The sequence below is a fragment of the Echiichthys vipera genome (genome assembly GCF_963691815.1).
Source record: "Echiichthys vipera genome assembly, chromosome: 20".
Classification (NCBI taxonomy): Eukaryota; Metazoa; Chordata; class Actinopteri; order Perciformes; family Trachinidae; genus Echiichthys; species Echiichthys vipera.
This window is the reverse complement of record NC_139845.1, coordinates 7,362,047-7,389,670: the sequence shown is the minus strand read 5'-3', so window position 1 is coordinate 7,389,670 and position 27,624 is coordinate 7,362,047. Positions and strand designations below refer to the sequence as shown.

The following is a 27,624-nucleotide window of genomic DNA, read 5'->3' as shown; positions in this document are numbered from 1 at the left end:
TCGGCGCTGCGATCATTATGTTCCATGTGTAGACGTGTTCAGTTTGTTCAGTGCCTGAACACTTAGTGCAAACAAGAGGAAGTGTTTGCTGTGCATGATTTGAAGGTATTCCCTTTCAAAAAGAGTCGGTTTCCTTTTTCTTCACTTTGTCCTTTCACAGGTGCAGCTACACTTGTTTGGATAAATATGTAGCCCCTTTCACACACGCACTGCTAACCAACTTGACATTACCTAGGGGAGCTGTATTTGAAAATGCAAATGTCTGAGTCCGTTGCATTGGACACCAAAGGACTTTGCCCTGCCAGCTCCCCAGAACAGAGTCCGTGTAATGCCTGATTAAGCCCGTGTGTGAATAGAGCAGGTCACTGTACAGAGAATTCACAAAATTTGGCTCGCGCAAACAAACATCAGAGGGTGAAGAAGAAGGGTGATTTAGACAAAGACACCAAAAGAAATGTCTAACTGGAGGGACTTCAAAGTTCAAAGCTTCAAATTTCAAAGCGTCCAGAAGCAGGGCTGACAATGACTAGTAAATTTACAGTGTAGCTTATAGTTTGTCCATGAATAAACACTGCAGCTCCTCAGTGTTCCCAAGTTTACTTGCCAGCTGCTGGACAAAAGTGAAGGGAGAGTCTGTGGGATTAAACTAGGGATTAAAAGTGTGCTGCTCTGGGCTTTTGCTCCAGCCACAGCACGCTCTGTTCTGCCCAGGTTGCAAAATGTAAATAAATATGCTTATTCAGCCTTTTAATGGGCATTAACCTCACATTTACGCACGTATTGTCGAAAAAAAAAAAGACTTGAAGTGTAAACTAACACTGAGACGCAAACTTGATGGAGCGGGTGCAGACAGATGAACAGATCAGAATCAAAGTGTATCTGTTACGTGAGACGGGTGAGTGTAAAACACTTGCAAGTCACCTGTGGTCTAGACACCTGGCAAGGGCTGTCACTGAAATCATCGCACAAATTCAAGGAACGGCCACAGTCTTGGTTGTTTAAAACCAAATTACGACTCGGCTACATGTCCACAATTTAATCCGCGTCATGTCGTGCCTCCTGCACACGCCTAGCCTAAACCAAACAGAGTATTTTCAGTAAGTGAGAATGCAACTGACAGTCTCCTGTTGTGGGCTACATTGTCTGGAGTTCATATAAGAAAACGGCTTATGCCTTTTCGTGTGCATACATTGTACAGCTATAATATGCTAGACTGTGAGGTGACAGGGAGGATTAGGATTAGATGTCTGTCACCATCTACTCACCTTCTGGCTGGCCATTTGGCGTCTCATCTAGAGAAACAAAAACAAAACACATCACTGTCACACATGATAAAGGAATGTCTTAATCAACCTTTAATGCCTTTTCCTCTGTGCTTTTATTGATATCCATTCACCACTTGGCCATATCATCATTGTGTCGGATGAGTGGCTCCGCATGCATAGACACTGTGTTGTCTAAACTAATTATGATAGAGGCCCCCATGACACACCATTTGTTTGCCCTTTGCCTTGTCTAGACTTATGAAACTAATGGTGGTGGTGGGGGTAGCCACAGAAACATGTCTGGATACGAATGGATCAAAACCTGCGACAGGACTCAATGCAGGGTTTCAACAGATCAAAGCATCCATACAGCCCTCGGCATGCAATGACAGGGTTACAAAATTAACCCCTTTTTGTTGTTATAAGTGGGTTAGTGGAGCACAGAGCCATGAGATGCTGTCTAGTACTCATGGGAGCTTCAGACAAGTCATGAAACATGACTGTCCTTTTCTCAGATTAGTGTAATGGTCTCCGTTGATATAAAGACAAACATGAGCAAGTTGAAGAAAGGCTAAGTTATCATCTCCAATGGAAATCTTCTGCTCAGCTTGATCATCACTCGATTATAAGGAATGAAAAATGTCGAAAGGACAATTAAAAGACAGTCTCCTACTCGGTAATGGGACAAGACAAACCTTCCCCTTCTCTCTCATTTTCTCACAGTAAATAAAACACTAAACACAGTGACTGTGGGGTATATGATTAGAGCATAATACAGCCTGTTTGAGTACGATAAGTGTGTTTAGTCTCTGAGTAATGATGAATCACAAACCTGCGCTGGCTTAGAGTCTATTTGTGAATCTAAATGAACTGACACGCCAAGCTCAGTACTTGGTTTTCAAACCAGAAAAGGGCAGCAGTGACTGACCCGGCACGCAGTCGAGTCGATGATAACGGTGTAGCAAACTAGCTCAGGAAAGGCGTCCACCCCTTTCCTGTGTCGGCAATCGAGGTATTCTGTTTATTATGTGTGTTAGGCCAAGTGTAAATCCAGCTTTTCATGATAACTTGATAATTGTCAAGTTACCAGACTGGTCAATGTAGCTCTCTGCATGTGGGACAGTTTGAATCCTTGAGACTGAATTTGACAACTATTAGCGTTTCTTAAAGCATCAAGTGGCAGTACTTCAGTCCAGTATTCATTTGCATGTGTGAGAAGAAAGGGAATGGGAAGAAAGACGTGGGTACGTATGGGGATTAGTGATACATATTTAGAGTGACCACAGACTCAGTTGACATGCCATCATGTGTTTGGACCTGTCAGGTTCCACACAATACCTCAATAATCTCAATTCTTCAGGGTTGCCTGTGTGTTTACGCACGTCTATTGCTGTTTTCACTGAATGGTGCTCGACTCACTTTTCTGGTACTACCAGTACTTTTCTCTTTTCATTATCCCCAGATATGACTAAATAAACCAATCTGTGGTTTGCAGTGTTTTAGCTCCACTTTTTTAGTATCGTCTAAACTTCTTGTAACTTCGACAGAGGTTGTATCAATAAAAATACCACATACTACCCACAACTATTGCTTTTAGAAACATGAAAATAACCGCTCTAATGTGTAACAAGCTGAAATTAACTGGAGTGTGTGGTGAATATTCTGAGACTTGTACCTCCTCTTTGTGTATCTTGAGCTTCAGAGAAACCTTTCTTCTCTTAACTGAGTCTCAGTTTCTCAATGACAGCTGTTTGAAGCCAACCTATGTATACTGCAAGCCTAATTCCATGTATGTCCATTGACTATGCACTGGACGTTTTCTAACGGCCATTTTCCTTCCATCGCTTCTTAGCTTCTGATATCCATCCATTCGTAATGGTTCCCTCTGAGCATTCCTTGTCAAAATTAGCCACACTCCCATATCACTTCAAAACAATGTATCGCTGGCCACCAGGCCACAATCCTGCAGTGTCACATCATGCACCCGAGAATGAGCCTCGCTCGCTCTCTGTGTCATCTCCATTGAGATAATGAGAGTGGAGAAAGGTTTTGTTTTACCTCTGAGGACTCCCAGTGCAGCTGACAGGGCTGCAGGTATTTTCAGCTGTTGCCCCTGCTGGCGTGCAGACAGAAGGGCTCATACAGGATCTGACATGAGCCAAACCACCAGCAGCTTTATTTTTCCAAACATAGACCTATATTGCTCTAATAAGCCAACATTAATGATACTGTTTACCCTTGTTGCGGTTCTTGATTTTAATTCTGGTCAGACAAGGACAGTAACAAGGAACTTCTACGAGATCTTAAGACTCTGATGAGAGATGAGAGCCGGTAGCAATTAGCTGCTGACAGGCGTCCCCCTGTATCTTACCATGGGTTTGATTTACGAGGTGGTATTCTGTAACACAATGCGATAGTGTCGGAGGACAGAGCCCAGTAGAGAGTGATGGGCCTTAGGGACAATAAATATCATGAGGTGAAGACAAGGGCTTGTTCACGATGAAACCCAAAACTGAGTGGCAGTGAGGACAGTACTGTAAGGCCCCTGGGCACAGGGTCAGCCATTTAATGGGGAGGTGTCTGACCTCTGAGCGATCCAACCTGAACTGAGGGTGGCGGGGAGATGTCCGTTTTGGTGTGGCATAGGACAAAGAGGAGGAGGAGGCTTGGCGGCTGTGGAGGGAGATGGCAGGGAACAAGGGATGGGGATTAAAAGTGCGCTCATTCTGAACTATTCCAGGGACAAGAATCCAGGTCCCAAGAGATCTGCCGGCGACTCAGCCAGTCCGTCATCTCTGGTTCGGACTTTTTAAAGGCTTGAGAGTGGGGTGTCTAAAACAACAGCGCTGGCCTCCTCCTCTTCAGCTGTTCAGACTCATTTAAAGAACAATACTTTTCTACTCTCATTTATCTGCTGCTCCTGGCTATGCAGCTATTTATGGATAGTGTTTGTAGCAGACTGGAATCTGCTGCCTCTATTTCCTCAACGCTTTGTCTCTGAGGGGATCAGGGATGTTTATGGCAGTGGATGAACACTATGGGAGCAAGTGCGCTGTGAACAATCCACAGTGCAAAGCTGAATGAAGATGAAGTTGGGATTCACATAATTTCAGGACATTGGTTATGCTTGGCTGTTGCGAACGCCTACTCTTTCTTGAACCAACAAAGACTGCATAAGATTTGGATGTAAGGAATTGGATTCTGGAGTTTGCAGCTGGCCCCAAATATATCGATGTCAGTAAAAGAGCTTCCATAAACCCAGTCTTGAAAGTGACATATCCAATTTCCAGAGTACAGCAATCTGTTTAAGTCCATTTTATTGATATAGCCACAAATCAAAAATTTGCCTAAAACCCTTAGTTTGATAAGGAATAGCTCTCCCCCAAAAGGTACAACCTTAGAAAGTGCAACAGAGAAAAAACTACAGGCAGGTCAATGGCCCCTTGGGGGATAACAAGTTTATTAAAAACTTGTAATGCTCTCATCAGTAAGGCTTCCGAGATCCAAACAAAATGTTCTATTTCCTCTACATGGGCATGTCTGCGGCGACAGTAGACCCCCAAAAGAGCTGGGCTAACGGGGAGGAGGGAAGTAATACCATATCGTAATGACAGACAAGAGCGGATTAAAAGGGAATGTTGATGGACATGATGGTGCAGATGAGTGACATTATGGTGTGCAGGAGAGGGGACGGGTTAAGGTGCTCTCTGTGTGGTTGAATAAGGAGTTGAATGATGGTCCAGGGGGTCGACTCTCACCAGTCACCACAAAGAAAAACACAATCAGATTGTTATTTATCCTCATACAGCCCGTCTCACTCTCTCTCTTGCCCAACTTGCATCATCCTTCACAGCTCTTTGCTTGTGTCCGGCTTTGCACTCATCAACATTCCCCCACTGCGCTTCATCACCGTGACTTTCTTCAGCTAGATCACGCAGAACAATCCAGTATGCCAACCCCACCCCAGGCGACAATGGTATCTGCTCATAAACCTCAAATCTTCTCTTGCCCCCCTGTGGTGGTAGAAATGTGCATGCATCAGTAATACAATACCGCTGTCAAAGTCACTTTGAGGATTCCTAACAAGCTGGCAGGCGAGCCATGAAGTGATGAAGTCGCCTGGCTCTGCTTCCCTCAAACAATGATGGTAAACATAAATATATAAAGCCAATCTTTTAAAAAAAACTAAAAAAAAGGTCTTTAAAGTACATATTTTTTCTATCGGATTAATTAAACATGCTTTGATGTTACATCTAGAGGGAACATGCAAATCCCATCCTCCCAAACCTCCTACCTTTCTTTGTGGGCTCAGGCATCTTGAGCCGAGTCCCAAGATAAAAAGCGTGAAGGAGTCAAAAGGTGCAGATACGTCGGGAGGTGCTTTCAGAGTAATGTGACTCTACAGAAGGCCAGGCGAGGCGTGGTAGCCCTCTTGTCCTGGAGGGAGAGAGATGATGATAGCACGGTAGAAGAAAAAACCTCTGGGACCCCTCGGACCAGAGTGATGGAAGATGAGGAGGGCACAGGGATACGGTTTGGAAATCTCAGTGGGGGAGGAGAGGAGGACCAGTGACAGATCCAGGAGGGACAGGCTCTCAGGCCTTATATAGAGAGGTGGCATGCTCCTCCTCTCTGTAGTGGACGCTGCATCAGTGCCAGCTCTATAGATCAAAATCATCTTACACTGTGTTTGCTTACTGGATTAAAACCCAATATATAGGTTGTGTAGTTGGAGCAGTTTAACTTCATTTGCAAATATTATGAGTCCTGCAGGACTGAGAGTTTCACAAAATGTAAAAAAAAGCGTGGCCTGTTTAATATTTTGGGGAAAACACTTATTTGCTTTCTTGAGAGTTAGGTGAGTAGATTGATACCAGTCTCATATGCGCCAACAGCCGGTTATCTTAGCTTAACATGAAGACTGAAAACGTAGACAACTCCCTTTGCAATGTATGTATTTTTATGCTTTGGTGACAATGGTATCAGTCTTCTCATGTTACTCTAGGAAAACAACTAAGAGAGTAAGAAAGTATTGCCCAAAAATGTTGGTGTCGTTACACACTCGATTTGTCATGATTACTTCCAGATTCTCATCTCAGGATCATGTCAGCAGAGGTTCAGCTGTGAGTTTCTTTAACGCGCTTCTGAAGTAGGTGAAGGAGGAGGAGACTCGGGAGGGGGGGATTTAAAAACAGAAAGGTGTCGTCATTGTCACAGGTGTGAGGCTGATGTAATACTTTCCGACAATCCCAGGTGATGCATGACACGTCCAGAGAATCTGTGGCTTTATTATAAAAGAAAAGTTTGAGAGGACACGTGGTCACTTGATGCCAGATGGCACATATCAGCTTAATCCTGGGGGATGCTGTCCAAGAACAGCAGGCTTTTCAAACTGGCAAATAAATACTGGGGGAGATGCCTGGGCGGTGGTTATATGGCCTATAGTTAGAAAAGCTGTCATAAACCTTGACATTTGACATGTGTATATGACATGAAAAGAAGGTTTCATTGTGAATTATGTTATTGATGTGGCTGCGTCGGTCCTTATTAATCTTTTTTAACACGTCAAACACAAGTGATAAATCAGGTGTGGCCCCTGATCAAAGGTCGCAAAGATTAAACAGCGAGGCTGAAAGCTGCCGGATATATGAGCTACAGCACGCCTGGTGCTGAAACTTCTATACGTTCGCCTGCAGAGAATCTAACAATATCATAACCACTTGAGCATGTTAATGAACCTCAACATGGAAGTGCACGTCCAACATGCACAATTAATTCCTCAGACAACCCAATAGGACAGTCAAGACGGGGCACAGCTCTATTTTAGGGGCCATTGATACTGTCTGTGCACAGGAATGCAGCTTATATGTCGACTGTCAGAAATTTGTTTGGACGATCTTACCAAAATTAGTCACCGCCACTTCAAAATTGGATCTATACCACAAGCCGACACCTACAGTATCATATGATATGGAAGCTTTTAATTAAGAACTTTCCTTAAATGACTGTTTTCATTATTCACTTCAAAGTATGTGGCCTTTCTTGGTAACAGACGCTCATAGCTCAGTTAGCCCATTTATAACCCGCAGTGGGCTCCAGCAGTAAATACTGGGCTTAGGGAAGTATCATGTGGGTCCGCTACAAACAGCACAAAACCATTTGGTAGGCCTATTGCCTGGGGCGGCCGAGAGTTCACATCACAGAGGCGATTTAGCCATGAGGTCACACCACACAGGAGAGGGAAAGAGAAGAGGCGGAGAGGCTTGAGATGGACTACACTGACACCCTCTGGTTTCTAACGGCCAGCAAGAGTGTGTTAATGAAAGAATCACATACTTGTCAACAGGTGGAGAGGCTGCTGCATGATGCTTTCCTCTCAGGGGACAGATAGTATTCTTGCAGTAGACATTTCCAGGGTAAGAACTGTTTATGTGGCCAGCATTAATACTGCGTGTCCGGTTGGAAAAGTGCTGATGATGATTTAGATTACTGGTTTATATATTACCGAGGTACATCTATTCTTCTAATTCTAATATTGGTGTTTAAAGGGGTCTATTTTCATAGTTTTCTTAAGTTATCTTTTACTTTGTCAACCTAAAGAGTGAAATGAGCTTTAAGCGATATCTGCTGCAATAAATGTGTTGTGCATTCTCCCTAAAATAAAATTTAACACAGACAATAAGATGATGAAAGCACTGTACAGGAAGTAAAAATTGTGTTTATTTATTTCTCTTTTAATTATTTACACCACAAACTCAATGCTGCAAGGAAGCTGATTTGTAAAGATAAGGACTGTAATATTAGAAATCCAGTAAGTCATAATGAAAAGTGTTCCCAAAATAATGAGTTAGTGTCTCAAAATGATATGAAACTATCTGAAAATAATGACTAACATCAAGATAATGTGAAACTTTCTGACAATAATGACTTATTATCTCAAGATAATGTGAAACCTTCTTAAAAAAATGACTTTTAATCTCAAAATAATGTGAAACTTTCTTAAAACAATGACTTTTAATCTCAAAATAATGTGAAACTTTCTTAAAACAATGACTTTTAATCTCAAAATAATGTGAAACTTTCTGAAAATAATGACTTTTTATCTCAAAATAATGTGAAACCTTCTGAAAATAATGACTTAGTATCCCAAAAAACGACTTATTCATCACAATGACTTGATGAGAGCAGACCTGCAGCCACACGACCCTTTACTGGATCAGTTTGACACCCTTGATTTAGAGGATCTTTCCTTTTCTATCACATTGTCAGAACTGGGCTTCCATATAAGGGATTTTCTAGATTATAAAAGGCACATTTAGAGTTTTATAAGACATGACATGAACAACACCAATCTACGTTACAACTCTCCTCGTTGACGTTTCTGCAGTAACCTCAATGTCTCTCTGCTGAACTGGTAGGTGAGCTTCTTCTTCACCTTGAAGATCTCTCCGGACCGGCTGTAGTTCCTGAGGGCGCGGGACATCTTCTGGTAGGTCATGGGCCTCTTGTTGCCCTTCCTCTGCCCCCAGAGTAGTGCCACCTGGTCCTTGTTCGTGGAGGAAAAGCGGAAAACGCCGGCGGCTGCTGCTGGCACCCAGGACACGCAGTGGGCCATGTTCGGATCCTCCAGCATCTCAAACAGGAAGTGAAAGAGGCGCACCTTTCCACCTGCAACCAGAGAGCAAACAGTAAGTGCGATTTAAAAGAGTGGATTTAGGGAAAACACAGCAGTTGTGCTTTCAAACAGTTACTGCTGGTTACAGTTAATCATTTCCTCAAATGCAACAATTCCCAGAAAATCCTGTCACTGATGGGATGCTTTAGCGGAGAGGGTAAAGCTGTAAACACTGCGGTTATCTGATAGATATGTAAAAGCAGCTATTGAGCGAATCTGGGCTGAGCTCCATTGTTTTTTACAGTAAAGGGAAGGTCTCTTATTTGCTCTCTTGGTAATGTTTCCCCCAGGCTGCTAGCAACCCCGGCAATAACAGTATCTAGTAACCAAAAAAAAGGAGAACTCACCACTCCCCGCTGTGTGTTTGGTTGGTTGTCTTGTTGATACAAAGTTTGGCAGTGACCCATGCTCAGACAATGTCGCTGTTGTGTTCGGGCTGAGAGCTGGCCGGGTGTCGTGTGCCATCAAAGGCTGAAGTGCAGGTTTGATGATCTTTGATAAAGGAAAGAGCTTTAAAGGATTATATGAGCACACTTCAGTACAAGTATGGAGGAAAAAAAACGTTTAATGCCTACAGGTGGCTCATAGCATGTCCAGAGAGGGTCGCGTGATTCTGCGTCCACAGGTGCACTTCTTTCATTTACAGGCACACCTGCAGTCCAGTACATCTTGTCTGCTGTAAAAGGCAAAAAGACTTAGACGAAATTTTAAGAATAATTATTACATTTTCCGGGGCTTTCCTCTTACCGTTGTCTCCAGTGCTTTGCCTGTAGTACTCCTCGAGGAACTCTAAGATCACCTCCAAATCAGACTGAGACTCCTGGAAAGAATTCTGATAAAGATAAATAATCCAAAATTAGCCATGTGTACTTATTATTTTCATTTTGTTACCATGAAGATATTATTTTAAGTGAATGTCATCCTTGCCCTTTACCATCACTGATGAGTGTAGTGCAGTACAGTCCTTGCAGTTTGGGAGAATTTCACAAAACTGACTTTGAACCGCTCAAGTGCAAGGACTGTTATTATAGCCCCGACAGCAGCGGGGCTTTTCTACCCGAGGCTCACAGGAACAATGACCACCATCCCACAAAACCCCGACACCAGCACCAGTCAACCCATCAACAAAGCCTCCCAGCACTGACCACATCCTCCCCGCTGAAGCAGATAAGACCTGGCCTGCAGGCAGCATCTACACAATGCCCTCTTCTCAGGAAAAACACACTTGCTGCCATATTTTTCCTCACAGGATGTGTCTTAATTTCACATTTTGTAGTGCGCTTGTTGTAATATTTCACTACAATGGAGACAGCCGCCAAATCTCTCTTTTCGTTTTTTCTCTTTTTATCGAAAGACGAGAGCGTGGCTGCAGTTTGTGGCGATCAAGTCAGTAAAAACAAACACAAGTGAGAGTACACAGATTGATTTATTGGCTCCAACAAAATCTGAAAAAAAAAACTTATTACAAACATTAAAATAAGCATGTGTTAATACACAATAAATACAGTAAGTATACAAAACATTTTACCATGAAAATGATCAATGTCATCCCACATAATGCTTATTACTGGTTGTTTGTTAACAGGAGCCATAGACTTCAAATATAAATTGTTAATTGTTGTAAAATAATCTTTATTACCTTCTCTGCTGTATTGTACACACCGTATTCAAAATAAAACAGTGTGTCAAAGCAGTGTATCCACATTTTATTTAATTTCATAGCATATGGTGTTGTTAAAAGTTGACACCTGTACATGTTTTATATTTTTTATTAGATAATATTTAATTCCTCAAACTTTAAATCCTTAGTCCTTTATTAAATGAAGGTGTGCTGCAAGTCCACATACATTAGAATCGTTAAACATGAAAAATCTAACTCTATTTAGTTGATTAAAGATGTTTAAATGATAATTTTTTTTCTGTTATATTCAGGGTATCACCATTTAAATTAAGTTTTTTTTAAAAAGAAGAAATAAATTATGTGATTTTAGAGAATTCATTCATACACAATTAATTTATAGTGCTACATTTGACTGGCAGTGTATAAATACTCCGAAAATGTTACTGTTTGCGACCAAAATAGTTCAATTATGACATTAAAATTACAATGATTGACTGAATGTGGGCCTGGCCTCTAAAAACCTCCTGTAAAGTACATAATAATAACAATTAGACCCTTAATCAGTGCTTTAATAAATGCGGGCGTGCTAGTGAGCTCAACCTGTTTAGTCTACAGTATGTTAAAACATCTCAGAGCACCAAGAAGAATATAAGTATGTTGTTTGTGTTGAATATGTCTAATTAAATCTTCAATTTGGTCGGATTTAAAACAAGGATTTAAAGAAAGAAGACACTCATCTCTTCAGTTTTTACAATAAATCACAGTTATACTCCTTCATTCAACACAAAACGATAAAATAAAGGGCGTTAAAACACCCTTAACTGGAGAGCGTTACTGTTTATGACATTGATAATCCAACTATAACCTGTAACAACATGCGGGGACTGAACGTGGACCCGAAACGTTTGAGAGTAGAAAGTCTTTCAACACTTTTACCAAACTTCTAAGAGATTTTTTTTTCCCTTCTCTGTGATCAAACCGTGCTCCAGCTCAGAGTTTGGTTGTGCTGTGAGAGGTGAGGCTGGAGGCCAGGTCATAGTCCTCCTGCAGCTGGTAGTGTCCGTACCAGCTGTGCCAGTCCGCCGCCGTGGAGCCGCAGTAGCTCTGCTCGACCTGGTTTTGCTGCCGGGTGCTGGCCTCCTCTTGTGCAGGGTGGCAGGGCAGGTGCATGGACACCTGGGTGGAGCCGAGCCTGTGCAGGATGTCTGGGTTGAACTGGTAAGTGAGTTTGCGGCGCACTTTGATGATCTCACCGGTGCGGCTGTAGTTTCTCAGAGCCCTGGCCATCTTCTGATAGGTCATGGTCTTGCGGTTGCCCTTGCGTTGGCCCCAGCACTCGGCCAGCTTCTCCTTGTTCTTGGAGATGAAGTGGAAGGTGCCACTGCCGTTGTCTGTCCACTGGATTGAGTCGCCCATGTTGGGGTCATTCAGAGCCTCGTGGAGGTATTCATAAAGCCTGAGCTTCTTACGACCTGTGGGGATCGAACGGGTCACAGTTTAGTCACAGACTAAACTCAGAATCATTGCTAATGTGAATATACTGAAAACCTCAACTTAATTACCTTTGCTGTTCCTCTGTGGTGGTAGGATTGAGTAGAAATGAGGCGGTTCATTTTGCACAGAGTGACCCAAGGACACGTCAGGAATGACCTGAGGCCAAGACTGCTGCTGTAACAGAGAAGTCAAAAAGTATATCTTTACCACTGATCTTCAGAAACAGAAACAGAGGTATTTATTTTTTGGGCTCTACTTACAGCCATATCCTTCCAGTCATATACTGGAGCGGGTACATCAGACGGGTGTGTGACCACGCAGCAGGAGATCTGACACTGCAGCGATGACTGCTGGGTACTCTGAGTCTCATAATAAGTGTACTCTGAAACGAAAAAAGAAAGATATAATTCAGTTCATTAAAGTGGTACAATCTTATGCTTTCTTAAGATGATAACACAGAGGAAAACTGTAGATCTTTGATGCATAAAGTCATGCATTGAAAGATGAAAAATTAGATACATATAACTTATGATTCATTTTTGCAGTAAATACTAAAGTAAAGACTTCTTTGAGATGTTTTACTGTACCTGAATCATAATATGAATTACTCGAATGCTGTTGAATCACATCAATTGCATCCTGGAAGTGTTGGTTGATGTCGCTGTCCAAAGAGGTCTGCAATAGATAGAAAAACCTTGATTTCGCCCTCATACTCATATTTAATCCTATTTTTCCTTCAGATATGTAGAAAAATGAAGAGATGATAAAACACAAGGAGACTTATTCTTCCAAATTACTACTACTGTTAATAATAATAATAATAATAACCATACATTTTATATGTAAAGCACTTTTCATTGATAAAAACAAAGTGCTAAACTGCAAGGAAAATGTATCTAGCATCCTCATAACTCACCAGCTTGTATGTCTGAGTGTTGCTCTCTGTTGAGGCCATTTCTGTCCTAATAGGTGAACACTGCTACACTAGCGCAGGTGTACTCGGACAGGTATATATATGTCGCAGACCTCCAATACCTGTTCACCGTTCAGCCACATGAGTATGTAGAGAGGCTGGTCAATTTAAATGTGTTAACGTCACGATGTACAACAGCGCTACACTTCTTCTTTTTTAGAAGCACAGATCAGATAGACATCACACAGAGTGGAGATCACAATCTACGAACAACAAAAAACTCTTTTATTGCACCCCTTCGACCAGGAATACCACCAATTCTCAGCTTGACCTGAGAATTTGCATACCGGCCGAGATGCATCTCACATACGCATCTATGATAGGTGCTGTTCAGTAATACGCTTTTCTGTAAATTGAAATTGGAGCCAATAGAATTGCAGGAAAGGATTTCTCTGTGGTCCTTTGTTTTTTGTCAAGTGAATGAATGAGTATTTGCATGAACAGTGCTCATGATTGGAGCCTGTGGCGGGGCTCTTATGCGAAACACAAACAGTGGATAACCACGGATTTACAATAAATCAAAGGACATTAATCACTGGTCACTGGTAATAAACGTAGATACATGTCTCTGTATTTGTATTCCACTTTAATTTCAAGGCTAAAAATGCCCATATTGTCCCTATTTCATCATTCGAAATATTAAAACATTCTATTATAGTTATATTATAGTCAATAAAATGCAGGTTTTATTCTGCAGTTCTACAATTTAATTGCACAAAAAAGTAAAATAAAGAATTTTCTGCTGCTCAGAAAGCAAAACAAACCCTTTCCGATCTTGCAAACAACAAATTCTGTTCCTCTTCTTACTTTTAATTTCAAGAGACATCATCAACCAATTACTTTTTTGCCTGCTGCTGCTTTAAGAAAAGTGTATCATGCTTTCCTTAAAAGTTTCAAAAATAAAATGCACGCAAGTTTTAAAAGCTCACTGTACCAAATCAAAATAAAAGCTGACAATTTCAATTTCCAATTGACCAGAACGCCATAAACATAAGCTTCAGATAAATATGCTTGTAAAGGTTAATGGTTAATAACGTGGTGATCACTGTTAAACTCAGCCCGTGCTCACTCACACACACACACACACACACACACACACACACACACACACACACACACACACACACACACACACACACACACACACACACACACACACACACACACACACACACACACAAAACAACCCCCCTGTTCAAATAAACACAGGTCTTTTTGAGAAGTTAATTTATCTCAGGTGTGCAGTTTTAAATATCAACTGACTTGCTCCCGAAGTTCCCCTTTCAGCTCGGTCAAGTGTGGTAGCAGTCAGGCCTGAGCGCCGAGCTGAAAACATCATGGAAACAAAGAAATGGAGATGCACGGGTTACAGAAAGATTACAAGAAAAACAGATTTTCAACACAAGAAAAGAAAAACAACTTTTCACAGTCAATAACCATACTGTGTTTGTGTGTGTGTGTGTGTACTGTTTGTGTGTGCATGCATGCAAATATGCATGTGGGAGTGTGGCACGTGTGTGTTTGTGTGTGTTTGTGTGTGTTTCCTGCCTGTGCAGCACGCTGATAAAAAAAAAACAAAGAACCACAAACCTCGTCCTTTCACCCACTTTCCCTCTCTCCATTCAGGGTGAAACTTCTGTCAAGTCAACTCTATAAATTAAAGACCGCAACCTGTCGAGCAGCAGCTGAAGCCTGACAGATGTGTGCTGGTGTTGGCTCCCCGTGCCGCATTAGGTCGGACTTTGGGGTCCTAAAAAAAGTGTTTTCCACAGTTTTATGTGTTATTTAGAGTTATAAGGAGATCGTTTACTCTACTCATTTACAGCAGCCAGTGTCGGATGGGTTTTTTCATGGTTGTCATTGTCAAACAAGCTTTTACTTTAACTTTATTATTATTTTTAATATGCCATTTTATTCAGTTGTTACTCTTTTTTAGTCAGGGTATGAAACGTCCGTCGGCCCACCACTTTGATCCAGACTAATATAGCTCACTCATTCATCGTCCCCAGAGGATGAAGTGCACTAACCTTGGTGATCCCTTAACTTGATGCCAAAACTTTATTTATGACCTGCACAGCACTAAAGAAATTCTCGTCAGCCGATACGGTGGCCCTGAAGTGCAAATCAAACGCAATGCAACCGCAAATAGAAAAACACAACAGCAAATAGGAAAACACAAATACAAATCACAAAGACATTAAGTGTTACTGGAAAAGACAGGGCCTATCGAACAGAAGATCCTCCTCTTGTTTTTTTGTTTTCCTATTTGTTTTTTTTCCTATTGTGTTTTATGATTTGTTGTTCTATTTCCCTATTGTGTTGTTGTGTTTAATGATTTGTTGTTGTATTTTCCTATTGTCTTTTATTAATTGTTGTTGGGTTTTATGGTTTATTGTTTGTGTCTTTCTATTGTTTTCTTGTTTTTTATGATTTGCTTTTGTGTTTTCCTATTTGTTGTTGTGTTCTATGATTTGCTGTTGTGATTTGCACTTCAGGGCCTCTACTGTTCTTCGTGTTTACTGCTTAGTTTAGCATGCTAACACGCTAAAATCAGATGGTGCACATAGTAAAGATTGCACCTGTCGTCATTAGCATTTTCTAAGTTTATTGTGTTCTGTTCTTCCTGTTGTGCTCTGCCCTATACTGTCAACAGACAAAAACATGTTGCACTTGGATGTGAAATTCATTTTTCAAAGTTTTGATCCCACAGCATGAACATGCTTTTTTAATCACTTTCCTTCTTCAGGTGATGGAGACTTTAATTAAATTAAATAAAAGTCAGTTTCATTATTTTACCCATTAAATGTTCGAGGCTGATTTAGTTTTTGAAAAGATTAAGAATAAGATTTTTTGCATATTTGACACATTTTAAAGAATACTTTTTTCTATGTTACATTTGCTCTTAGTGCATTTCCATATTTTAATGCTGAGGGTTTCAGTAAATCCATGTTTAGTGTGCGGTTAGAGGTGTGTGTGTTCAGAGGGAAGGGACAGGGAAAGATTCATGTTTGTCTATGAATGTGCACCGTATACTTTCAGAGCAGCCATTCTGCAGCTTTATCTTTCCAAACAAAGAAGCACTTTCCTTCCTCTTCTCGATTCAATAGCTGCGTGCATGTTGGCACCGATGTGGGAACGGCAGGCTAACCGCAGCACACTCAACCCCTATTGTTCTTCTTTATTTACTGGCACTCGATGAAAATCAAGAAGTGTCAAAGAGCTGGTATATAATTAGTGTATCGGGCTGAACGCTGGTGTGACCGCAGAGTTATAATCATTATCTATGAGATCATGTTTGTGTCCTGGTGAGAGCTCCAGAAAAAGATAAAGAGATGTTATGCTGTGATATTTTTTCAACAATTTTTAATCACAGTGAAGCGCTCTTTTTATTTGCAGTGCAAACAAAGTTGTATACCAGTACATAACTTTTTTTAAAATCGCCCGTAGGTGTGAATGGTTGTCTGTCTCTGTTCGTCTCTAGGGGCCCTGTGATAGACTGGCGTCCTGTCCAGGGTGGACCCCACCTCACGCCCAATGTCAGCTGGGATCGACTCCAGCACCCCCGCGACCCCGACCCCGGGATAAGCGGTTGAAGATGAATGAATGAATGAATGAATAAAGTCAGATTAGTCTTCCTTGTTAATTCAACAGGTTGGTTTTCCTTAACCATAAGTAATTACTTTAAATGTGCAATAATGTGAGTGTGTACTCCATTAGCACTGCATTTATACTGTACATTTCAAGTAATATTCTTATTTATACTATTTTAACACGTTTCATCATAGATACAATTTCTCAGCGTTATTATTTCCAATGTTACATGTTTCTTTTTTCTATATATTGTTATTTATTGTACCATAATGCACCTATTTTTATATATTTATTTCTAATTTCTCTATGTTTTCCTTGGGGAACAATATTGTATTTCTGATTCTGATAAATGTTTTAGAGATCAGATAAAACCTATAAAGGTTGCTCCTTATATGGCTTAATTGCTAGTTGAAATGTATTTCCTGGTTCTGTTGTTAGGTTGATATTGGTTTTGTTTAAATGGCTGAAATGGTGCAGATTGACCAGCAGACGGCAGGACAGAGCTTTGAACACACATCTCATAACTCCCAAATCTCCAAATCAGGTCCAGAGGCAGACATGGGTATTGTTAAAAGATGATTTTTTAAAATGATTTAACACCAGTCCAAAGTATTTATTTCCATCTGTTCTGTAATGTGTATTTAATCCTTCAGATGTCAGATTCCCTTCTGTCTATCGTGGGTACTCTTTCTATTCCTAAGATGATTCTCTGACACTAAAGATGATTTTTCATGTTGCTCTCCTCCCTCAGATGCCAACCAGATATATAATATACAGCGATTGAAGTGTTGGAAAGTAACTTATTACATTTACTCAAGTACTGTACTTAAGAACAATATGGAGTTACTTGTCCTCTACTTGGGTATTTCTATTTCTTGTTACTTTTTCATTTTACTCAGATACAATTCAAAGGCAAATGTTGCACTATTATATCATAACAGTAATAATCATAACACTAAAGCGAGTGTCTGCACAGGTAACGACTAGTCCGCGAGTTTCAAAGTGTCCAGCAGCCGGTCAGACAGTGACAGACAGTGAAATTGTCAGTAAATGTACAGTGTAGGTGACAGTTTGTTGTGTGTTTCATGTCTTGCATCCCAGCTGCTGGATGAAAAAGAAGTGGGATCAAACCGGAGCCTAGCGTGCGTCTCTCTGACTGCAGTCACAGCACGCTCTGCTCTGCCAAAATGTAAATAATTGTCTTTTTTATTTTTATTTATATCAACCTCGCACTCACGCACGTATTGTTGAAAAAGAGAAACCCGACACAGCTGACCGAGCTGGTGAAAACAGCTGAATAGGTTAAAATGAAAGTCTGTTGTGTGAGACAGACGGGCGAGTGGAAAACTAATGTGAGTCGCCTGTGGTCCAGACATGCAACACAGACACATGCATGACGTGTAAAGGTGTCTATTGGTCGAACATAGTGGCAGCTCTTTGGTGAAGTCTAGAGTAACACGATGTAGCCGGAAGAGGAGTCTGTGTCTAACTTTATCCCTCGTGTTGTTTCCTGGTGAAGTAATAAGAGACACAATCACACAAAGGAAACATTTCAAGTTTCAGGATTCTTTTAAAATTCTACCTTTTACATGATTTTACATTCCAGGTTTACGTGTTTAGAGATCAGAGATCTGTCATATACAGAAGAAGAAAAAACAAAGGCCATGAGCTCTGCTGTGAGCTGAGGTAGCACGAAACGAATCAGAAAAATCAAATTAATGTGTCTAATAATTAGAATAATAACTATGATACAAAGAGTGTAAAATCCAGAATTCAGGGTGAAGTGGAATATTTTCATTCGGAATAGATTTGAAACCTGTGTTGAAAAGGGTGATTCTGGGGTCAAAGGAGACTATTTTTTACAGTAGGCCACAGCACCATAAGCCACAACTCCCACAATAGCGACTAAAGCAGCGCCTCCACACAGCAGCTCGGTGGAGCTCAGAGGTTTGGGAGTCTTGGGAGCAGCGGGCCGTGGTGGCTCTGGCTTTTCTGCCACTGCTTCAGAGGCTTTGACTGAATGTTCTTCCGCATCCGAGAGGGGAATCTGTGAGAATTTGAGTTGCTCTGGACTCTCTGACGGAGGCTCTTCTGCCATCAGTGCGAGGATAGAAGGAGGGTGGAGCCCCTGAATGGAGTACAGCTCCTCAACTTCAGAGGTTGTGGTCGAAGGGACCGGGGTGGAGGTCGTAGAGGGGGGATCGAGCCTGACGATAGGCAGAGGAGGCAGCGCCATCGGGGGTACCACCTGCCTGAACTCCGCAGGCTTCTTCTCCCTGTGAGGCTCCTCCGCTGACACCAGGAGCTCCTCAGTTTCTGGGGCGTGGAGGTCCAGCTCCTCCTCCTCCCCGCCTAAAACGCTCAACACGCTCGTCTGCAGCTCGTCCTCGTCTTCCTCGTCTTCGTCTGTTCTCTTCGCGCCCTCCTCCTTCTCTGCCTCCTCGAGCATCTCGGCCTCCTCTCGCTCCAGGTGGACCATGTCGGAGATGGAGGAGTGGTTCTCATCCCCGCCCGCCACCACCTCGTCATTGCTGTCCAGGCTCTTGGTGTCCTCGGGGTCTACATCACCCATCGTGGACCAGGACTCTGCAAGCAGGCTCTCACTCTGCCAGGGTCCGGGGCTCTCTGCATGGGTCAGAGGAAGGGCAGCGGGGCAGGGGCTGAGGGAACCAGCCTCCTCGCCGCCTCCATCCCCCCTGCTGGACTCGACTGGGGCCTTACCCTCCAGAATGAAGACTGCTGCAGAGACAAATTAGAAAACCTCATAGGTGGAAGTGCAACTATACATTTTATTACTTTTTCGTATTTCGACTCTACTACTATATATATACTACAATTCAAAGGGAGATATTGAACTTTTTACTACATTTATTTGACGGCTACTTGATAGCTACTTTGCTGATTAAGATTTTATACACACAAAATAAACATAAATATATATATACGTATAAAAAACAACATTGTAAAATATCTGCAATATAAAGCCCCACTGAGTGAGGCCGTTTTCTGTTATAAGTACTTTTACTTTTGAAACTTTAAGCACATTTAGCTGATAGTTCTTGATAATGTACTTTTTTACTTGGGTGCAATTTTACTTTTGGTATTTGTTTTATTACTTTTATTGAAGTAATTGCTTTAGATAGTTCTTGATCTCCAAATATACACAGGTTTGTCCCTTGAAACTTTTTTACTTCAGTATCTAATTATGATCATCACAGATATCTTTACTGCCAAACAAATCTTTAATCTTTGGGTTTGGGGGAAGATCTCAAATCATTCCAAGTAAAAACACTGAAGTAGGAGCAAAGTCACACGTCATTGACGTTGAAGGAACAGTTTTACATTTTAGGTAAAACACGTATTTTCTTTCTTGCCAAGAATCAGAGGAGGAGATCGATACCACCAACCATCCCATCTGAAGCTCACTGAGTAGCCAGGAAAGCTAATAGATATTCTGGCACACCCCCCCTATAAACCCACAATGTGTCACTCTTAACGTGGCACTCTTGAGTTTTTGTAGTGATTTAACAAACAAGATGTAAGTAGTGAGATTTAGAGGTTTGATCAGGTCCAGAAATTCAGACCTGAAATGACCTTGAAACGTTTCTGTCCAAGTCCTAACCAAGGAAGCAGAAGAAGAACCTGCATTTTAATGTTACTATGTGTAATTTATCCATGCGTGTAATTTTAGAGATGCCAAACTGAATCCCAGTTCAAGCACGAGGGAATTTAGAGAAATGACAGCCAGACACAATCAAGTTCGCACAGAGAATCAAAGCTCTAGTGCTTGTATAGGCAGGTTTATTACCTTTGGACAGAGCTAGCAGTTTCCATTCTGTATGCTAAGCTAAGCTAACCAAATTGTCGCTGTAGCTACAAGTTTAACGGACGGACATAAGTGGTATCGATCTTCTCGTCTAACTCTCAGCAAAACAGCGAAGAATTGTATTTCCCACACTGTTAAACTATAACTTTAAAGTCTAAGTTGAGTTGCAAGTTTTTATTTATTTATTTGTTTTATTTTATTTTGTCAAGTCGCCAGAGAGTTGATAAAACCAGATTCATCCCAGTTACATTGAGTAACTTTGTTTGTAGCATCACACTGTGTCAGACAGAAATGCACACCAGGACCCTGACAACCCAACACATGCGTATTCTGCACCAGTTCCCCCTTTGATTGTCCTGTTTTTCTACAAACAAAAACCTTCAGAATATCATAAATGTTTCTACTCATAGTGGCTTGCATTAATATTGATCTTCAACATGCTTTTCAACAGGTCAGCGTTCTCAGTGACATAACTGAGGCTGCGGTCGGAAAAAGTTGCTCACTGGCTGCTCTGTATTGCAACGGCTGTGACTATCTATAGCCTCGACCTGCATATCTTACTATGTTTAGGCACTATATACATCTCATCTGTCACCCATGAATGGAAGCTATTTCAGTGATTTCACGTGACGTGAGAGAGTCCGGACATAAAATGGACATGATATAGAGATTATATCTGAAACACCAAAGCCTAACTCTCATTCTTACCGATATTAACATTTAATCTCATCTGCATAAAATCACAAGGGCTGGAAAAAACACTTATGAAGGATGAGCACTGTTGAGCACTGTTGTTTGCATGAATCAGTCTCAAGGTGACCCTCTTCACCCCTTGTGCCATGTCTCAGCTGTGATTGCAGAAAGTACTCGTCCCCATGCCAGCCCCAGAATAGATACTCTCAACACTTCACTTCACTGGCTTACGTTGTATCACGTTCACAACATGTGGTCTGTCTTGTGTTTTCTCTGGTTTCAGAACAGGTCTTTAAACACGTCTTTACAGTGTGAGGTCTTAGATATGATCCCCGATACCCAGTTCTTACTTATCTGATTATTCAACCAGGAAAGGCCTCATTGGGATTAAACATCTTAATTGGATATAATGTTACAGACAAAAACAAATCAAATCACAGCACAATTACACCAAAAACACCCTGTACACACGAGCCGCATACCTAAAAGCTCTTTTTCCTGTTTCAGGACGGACGTTGGGGACAGATAGTAAGAGTTGATCTGACTCATGCTGTTTGAAAAGTAATACATTCAAGAAGCGCAATGCCTCCCTGTCCTTGGGACCCAAGTGCATCTTTTGATTGAAAATCATTTGCCCCTGCGTCGTTTCCCCCCCGTTGCATACTCTGTGTTTCCTGTTACATTTTTCAATGGTTTAGGGATCCCCTTATTTTTCCTCTGTGACTCTAAAAATAAATCTAAATAAGCATAGAGCTGTGCTTAACGAGAACAAATCCTTTAACAACCTCTCCAGGGTTTGAATATCTGTTACATTTGCACATTACGTTGTGAAACCTAATTCTAAGAGGTGTTGCTGATTACTACAGTTGTAATTAGTGATGATGAGTCGCTGCAGCTGGAGGTTGAATGTAAATTAGATTTGGCAGTTAGGTTCACTATCTGTTTTTTAATATATATTTTGCAAATATAAGTAAGAAGAAAAGCTGCAGAACTTAATGAAGAATGTGTTTACAAAGAAGAACTGACAAAGGGTTTGCTTATCTCTGCATAAAATGATTGAAACTTGGCTGTTAAGCGCTCTTTTCTTGCTTGTTTCCTGTCTTGCGTCTTTACCGTTATTAAAAGAAAACTATAAAATGGCCGGTGAAATTCAATAAATGAATTGTGCATATACTGTGTTATTTTTTCAATGAGGGGGTCCATTCAAATTTGCTTTATCCACATTGACCCCCGTTGTTAAAGGTAGAACATCTAAATCATTGGGACCCACCAATGGGTCACAAGATGAACCTGAGGGGTAAAAAGAAGAATTAAAACATACTTTTTCTCAGATTGTATTTCATTTTTTAGACATTTCTTTTGTCTATAATAATAGTTTTACCACTCTAAAAATAATGAAAATGAGACACCAAGAGAAGGGCACAGATTGTATAACTTTTGATGGATGGTTTTAATGGGCCACAAGCCAAAAAGATAGGGGAAACATTGATCTATATTGTGTCTGGATATGACTGCAAACATATCAATATTTAGATTTTGAAGATCATTTCTTCCCTTCTTTGGCTCCTCTACTTTCCCTTACAGAACTTGTCCAAGCCTTCAGTGTGGCTTTGGGATGTATTCTTACCTCTGTAATTCCTCTTCCACATCTAAACATGATTTTTAAATTGGTCCTTTTGGTATATAAAGTATGTTCTCACAGAAGTTTCTTTCCTTATTACTTGCACACTATTACTTTAGTGTTGCCTCACAGGGGGAGGGGACCCCTCCTCCTGCCTGTTACACAACAGCCTGGTTACTTTTTGTGCAATAAAACCTTCTGACTCTGAGTCTAGCAGCTGGACGAAATCAATAAAAACAGGCTCGTTAGGCCTTGAATAAACATTTCCAGTGCACAGTGGTGCCTTTTAGGTCCCATATTACGCTCATTTTTTTAATGTTCATATTTGTATTTGGGTTTGTACTAGAACAAGTTTACACGCTTTAACGCTTTAACGCTTTAACACATTCATTTCTCATCCTGTCTGTCTGTATTCACCCTCTGTCTGAAACGCTCCGTTTTAGCTCCTGTCTCTTTAAGACCCCCTCCAGAAAAAGCCCAGTCTGCTCTGATTGGTCAGTGTTTCCTGGTCTTCAGTATCTTCTCTCTTGGTGTGTCTGCACCATCTCTCGGTGCGTTTACATGCCCATCAGTAACCCGAACATGGCCTTACCCCGGTTTAGGTAATCAGATTATTGAAATGACCCACGTATACGTGAGCAGGGGTTGAATGAGAAAATGACGGAGTAACTCTTCCTCCGGTACAGTAGGTGGCGCTCCGCTAACATACAGCTGATCTGGATGCGGCTTTATTTTCCAGTTCACCTTTGCCAAAAACACAAGCGGGGGGAAAACGGCCGACTTTTGGACAGAATTACGACAGAAACGGGTCTTCTTGGTAGTGATGTTAGTTGCCACGGTAAAGTCCTCCCTCGGTTAAAAGATAACGCTCTATTATTGTTGTTTTTTCCAAGTTTTCGGCGCTGTTGCTTCTTGGTTTATTCTATTTCCGGGTCAAAAGCTACTGCTGCGGCGTGGGGAGCATGCAAAGAAACCCAAAGTAATCCGAGAAGACTGTTTACATGCATGAACTGAAGGAGTAACCTAGGTCTGTAAACCGGGGTATGTGAACTCCAGTTTTACCCGGGGTACAGTGTTTACATGGTGTTTGAGAAACCGAGTATAACCTTAACCCGGTTATAATCTGGTTTTTAAACTGCACTGATTGCAGCCGGGGAATGACTGTAACGTCACTGTAGCAGCACTTTCTACCTATATATAGTATAGTTGTGACATCACACCCGTACAGGAAGTCGTGGCGGCTCGTTTAAAGACACAGTTTCTGAATACGAGGTGTGTGCATCTTCTGTGGATTGAGTGTTTCGGCAAAAAACCCCAATATATAGGAGAGCTAAATCAACTGATGACTAATATCAGATTCATGTTTTCTTATTCATATTTGTTAAAATATATTTTTTCATGTTCATGGAGTCAGGATATTTGTTTATGTCCTCATGCTTTCATGGTTAAAGATCCTCTGTCTGTACCAGAGTGAAACAGACGCCTCCCAGACGTCACTGATTTAATGACCAACTAGCTGCCATGTTGTCTGTCCCCAGCTGTGTGCCCTGTCGACCTGTGCTGACTTCAATCCCTGAACCATCAAAGTTTGCAACACAAACATTTTAAACCCTTCACACACGGAGGCTCCTCTGTGTCCCTGCCTGCAAGGAAACCAATCAACCTTTTCTACTCTGTGACCCTCCTTTACTTACTGGCCTACTTGAGTAATTGGATTCCCATTGATCCTATCCCAGCAATAACAAACACACAGTGAAGTAAATGATCAGGTAGATTTAGGGCACTGTTCCTTCTGTGCTAGTGTGAGATGAGGACAGAGGGATATCAGATATGAGAATCTGACAAAAGGTCAACTTTCAATGTCAACGTGGAAGAACTGGTTAAGAAAAGGTAAACTTGCTCTTGGTGACAGTGTCTCTGTCTTGTCCAAGGTGATATTTTTGCCCTTCACAACATAAGAGTGACCTGCAGTGACCTCTCTGACACTGACATGTTTACGGATAACACACTTTGAACAAGGCAAAGATCAAAATCACACCACATTCTTGATTCGAGGTGACAATCTTCTTTCTGTCTTTGTATTTCTTTGTTAAAACTTTCTGCAATGTGAATTAAAAAACAAAACAAAATCCGAAGCATACCTGCGCCCTCCTGGTGCTGGACGAGCTGCTAGATGAGAAGCAGACGCTGGAGATCAAAGCGAGACGTGCATTCAGACGCGAAGCCACAAAACAACAGATAGGCAGACATGCATGCTGGAGCTGGCACAAGACTAACAAGATGGACAAGCTGTGTAAAAGTCTCTCCCTCTTCCCCCCTCCCATCCCCTCTTTCTCTCTCTCTCTCACCCAACCCACTTCCCAAATCAATGACATAACAGTTGGCCAGAGAGAAGTCAGTGGTGACTTTGCTGTCTGTTCAGAATGAGAAAGATTATGAATAATGTCAATAAAAAGTACAAAATATGACAGTTTAATTCTTAAATCAGACTTTAGCCTGTGTGTCCACAGTGTCCGAAGGTCAACAGAGGTCAGTGGGTGAGTGTTTTTACGCGGGTAAACAAGTGTGTGCAGTTTTATGTTCACTGTCCAAACAGCAGAGTGTCAGTGAGTCCACAGTGTGCTGCTGTGGGCCACTGACACCGAGTGGAAAATGCATGTCAGACAGGGAGAAGAGCTATTTCTAAAGCTGAACTTTCCAAGTTTTACTTCCCTCTGCTGGTAAGATGTGTTACAAGACATTATATGGTACACTTGTATGTCGTGTGTGTGTGTGTTTGTGTGTGTGTTCATAATGCAAACATGTTTTCTCAATAGCTGCCCCAAAACTGTGGAATTCACTTCCTCCTGTCGTAGTATTTTCCATTCAATTCCCTTTTATTTCCCAATTTGTGCTATTATTCTTTTCTTTTCTCATATGTTCGCTCCTCTCTTTTGTTGTGTTTTCTCTCTGTGCTAAATAAAGCTGAGTGAAGTTAAGTAATTCACCCAAGAGACAGAACCACCATAATGATGATGATGATGAAGCCCTTTATTTGTCACTAGTCACAAGTACCAGCGAAATTGCAGCGCCACCTGTCCAAACATACATGTACATACAATGTGACAGAGGGGTAGACAGGACAGGAGGCAGGGATTGGATTGAGAAAGTTACAGCATAACATGAGGAGAGGGAGGAGAGAAAAAAGGCAACCCCCAGACTGTACTCCAGAGGGAGTGCAGTGTGGGAACAGGAAAAAACACCTCAGCAACAAAAGCACATAATCACTCTTACAACAGAAAAACTCAAGACTAGCAACAGGGAGGGGGTGAGGGTGGGGGGTGTAACCCAGGGTAGACAATGATAGTGAAACAGAATTTAAGTTTGCAAACACAACAGTAACATTGTGATTCTTATTGGAATATTTTTTAGCAAAGCCAAAATAAAAAAGACCATATAAAGTTCTGCACTCTTATAATAAATCTCCTACAATAAATAATGAGTGAGCAGAACACCGCCATCTAGTGTCTCAAGGTCATTGTCACAACAACAGAAAATAATTCCAGCACTCAGGTTGCCAGGTTGGTCAGACCCGGCCCAGTAGCCTACAGGAGACCTGAGTCTGTTTGAGTCTGTTTGAACCCATTGCCTCCAGCAAATCGCAACATAAAAACAAGTAGTGCAGAGGAGCTTGACTGACAGTTACCGTTAGCCGTTACAGCTAAGTAAACATGAAAGTTAGCTTACCGATCAAGGAGAAATTAAGTCATTTTGGCATGTGTATTAATGTCGTTGAACTCCTTTATCTCAGTGGCCTATATTGTCTCGTTTTTGCCCATCTCCGGTCACTCAGCTGCTGGGGCAAATAAGCAGCTGCAGGTTTGGCAAACTCCATTTCGCCCAGTGCCAGCATATAGTAGCTGCACCCAACCACAGACAACCCTGGCAACCCACAATGCTGGCCACTATTGGCTGGTACATGGTAAGCAGAACGTGACCGAAAGCCATTGTCAAATTGTTAAAATTGAAAATATGAATTCAAACTTAATATATATTTTTATGGAAAAGCAATACTTTCATTCATACAGTACGATGATGATAATTATAATAATAACAGTATTAATAATAATAATAATAATAATAATACAAAGTGCTTCCCAGAGAGAAAATTGAATGATGTATTAAAATGCATATAGAACAACATCAAAGATAATAAATAGACAAAAGACGATAAAAACTGAAGTTAAATGAATATTAATACATATAAAAGAGAGAAATATAAAAAAATAAAACATGAGTAAATGTAAATTAAAACAATATGATGATAATAATAATAATAATAATAATAATAATAATTATAGTAATAATAATAATAAAAGTGCTTCACAGAGAGAAAAACTAAATTATGTATTAATATGAATTAGGGGCAAAATTGAATAAAACAAATAGAAAAAAGATAAAACTGAAGTTAAATGAATATCAAAACTATTATTTTAAAAATAAAAATAAAAACATGTGTAAATTTAAATCAAAACAATATGTTAATAATTATAATATAATAATAATAATAATAATTATTATTATTATTATTATATAATAATATTACAAAATGCTTCACAGAGAGAAAAACTAAATTATGTATTAATATGAATTAGGGACAAAATTAAACATAATAAATTGAAAAAAAGAAGGTAAAACTGAAGTTCAATGAATATTGATCTGTATAAAATATTTTAAAACATATAAGTATGTTCAGTATGAGTAAATGAGCCATAATGGTACAAAAAAAAATGTTTTTTACATGATAAACTCGTCTCTTCTGTTCTCGCAGCTGATTGGCTGCTCGGCCGGAAGTAAACATCATGTGACGTCGCAGATCAGCTGAT

At 40.9% G+C, this 27,624-nt stretch overlaps 4 protein-coding genes across 7 annotated transcripts in view; all 4 read right to left on the bottom strand.

Annotated features, from left to right (window-relative positions):
* mybpc1 (myosin binding protein C1) overlaps nucleotides 1-5,823 on the bottom strand; it is a 32,234-nt gene extending 26,411 nt beyond the window's left edge. For all 4 annotated transcript variants that reach the window (XM_083934820.1, XM_083934819.1, XM_083934821.1 and 1 more), the window contains exons 1-2: nucleotides 5,560-5,823; nucleotides 1,266-1,292 (exon numbers count right to left, since the gene is read on the bottom strand). In XM_083934820.1, the coding sequence (XP_083790946.1) occupies nucleotides 1,266-1,292; nucleotides 5,560-5,581 (49 nt within the window). In that variant the 5' untranslated portion in view covers nucleotides 5,582-5,823. The remainder of the gene's footprint in view (nucleotides 1-1,265; nucleotides 1,293-5,559) is intronic.
* A 2,799-nt stretch (nucleotides 5,824-8,622) lies between these two features.
* Nucleotides 8,623-10,026, bottom strand: spi2 (Spi-2 proto-oncogene; the record flags this gene model as incomplete). The annotated part of the gene is made up of 3 exons (XM_083935068.1): nucleotides 8,623-8,933; nucleotides 9,688-9,772; nucleotides 10,009-10,026. The coding sequence occupies 3 exons, from the start codon at nucleotides 10,024-10,026 to the stop codon at nucleotides 8,623-8,625; spliced, it is 414 nt and encodes a 137-aa protein (XP_083791194.1).
* A 1,351-nt stretch (nucleotides 10,027-11,377) lies between these two features.
* spic (Spi-C transcription factor (Spi-1/PU.1 related)) lies at nucleotides 11,378-13,014 on the bottom strand. The gene is made up of 5 exons (XM_083935351.1): nucleotides 12,972-13,014; nucleotides 12,643-12,730; nucleotides 12,316-12,437; nucleotides 12,124-12,229; nucleotides 11,378-12,033 (listed from the first exon to the last, which is right to left on the bottom strand). The coding sequence occupies exons 1-5, from the start codon at nucleotides 13,008-13,010 to the stop codon at nucleotides 11,552-11,554; spliced, it is 837 nt and encodes a 278-aa protein (XP_083791477.1). The 5' UTR covers nucleotides 13,011-13,014; the 3' UTR covers nucleotides 11,378-11,551.
* Nucleotides 13,015-18,169: 5,155 nt separating this feature from the next.
* LOC310962965 (uncharacterized protein) lies at nucleotides 18,170-25,025 on the bottom strand. Its single transcript, XM_083935589.1, has 2 exons — nucleotides 24,901-25,025; nucleotides 18,170-19,358 (listed from the first exon to the last, which is right to left on the bottom strand). Exon 2 carries the CDS (start codon nucleotides 19,189-19,191, stop codon nucleotides 18,472-18,474), a length of 720 nt encoding a protein of 239 aa, XP_083791715.1. The 5' UTR covers nucleotides 19,192-19,358; nucleotides 24,901-25,025; the 3' UTR covers nucleotides 18,170-18,471.
* Nucleotides 25,026-27,624: the final 2,599 nt, after the last annotated feature.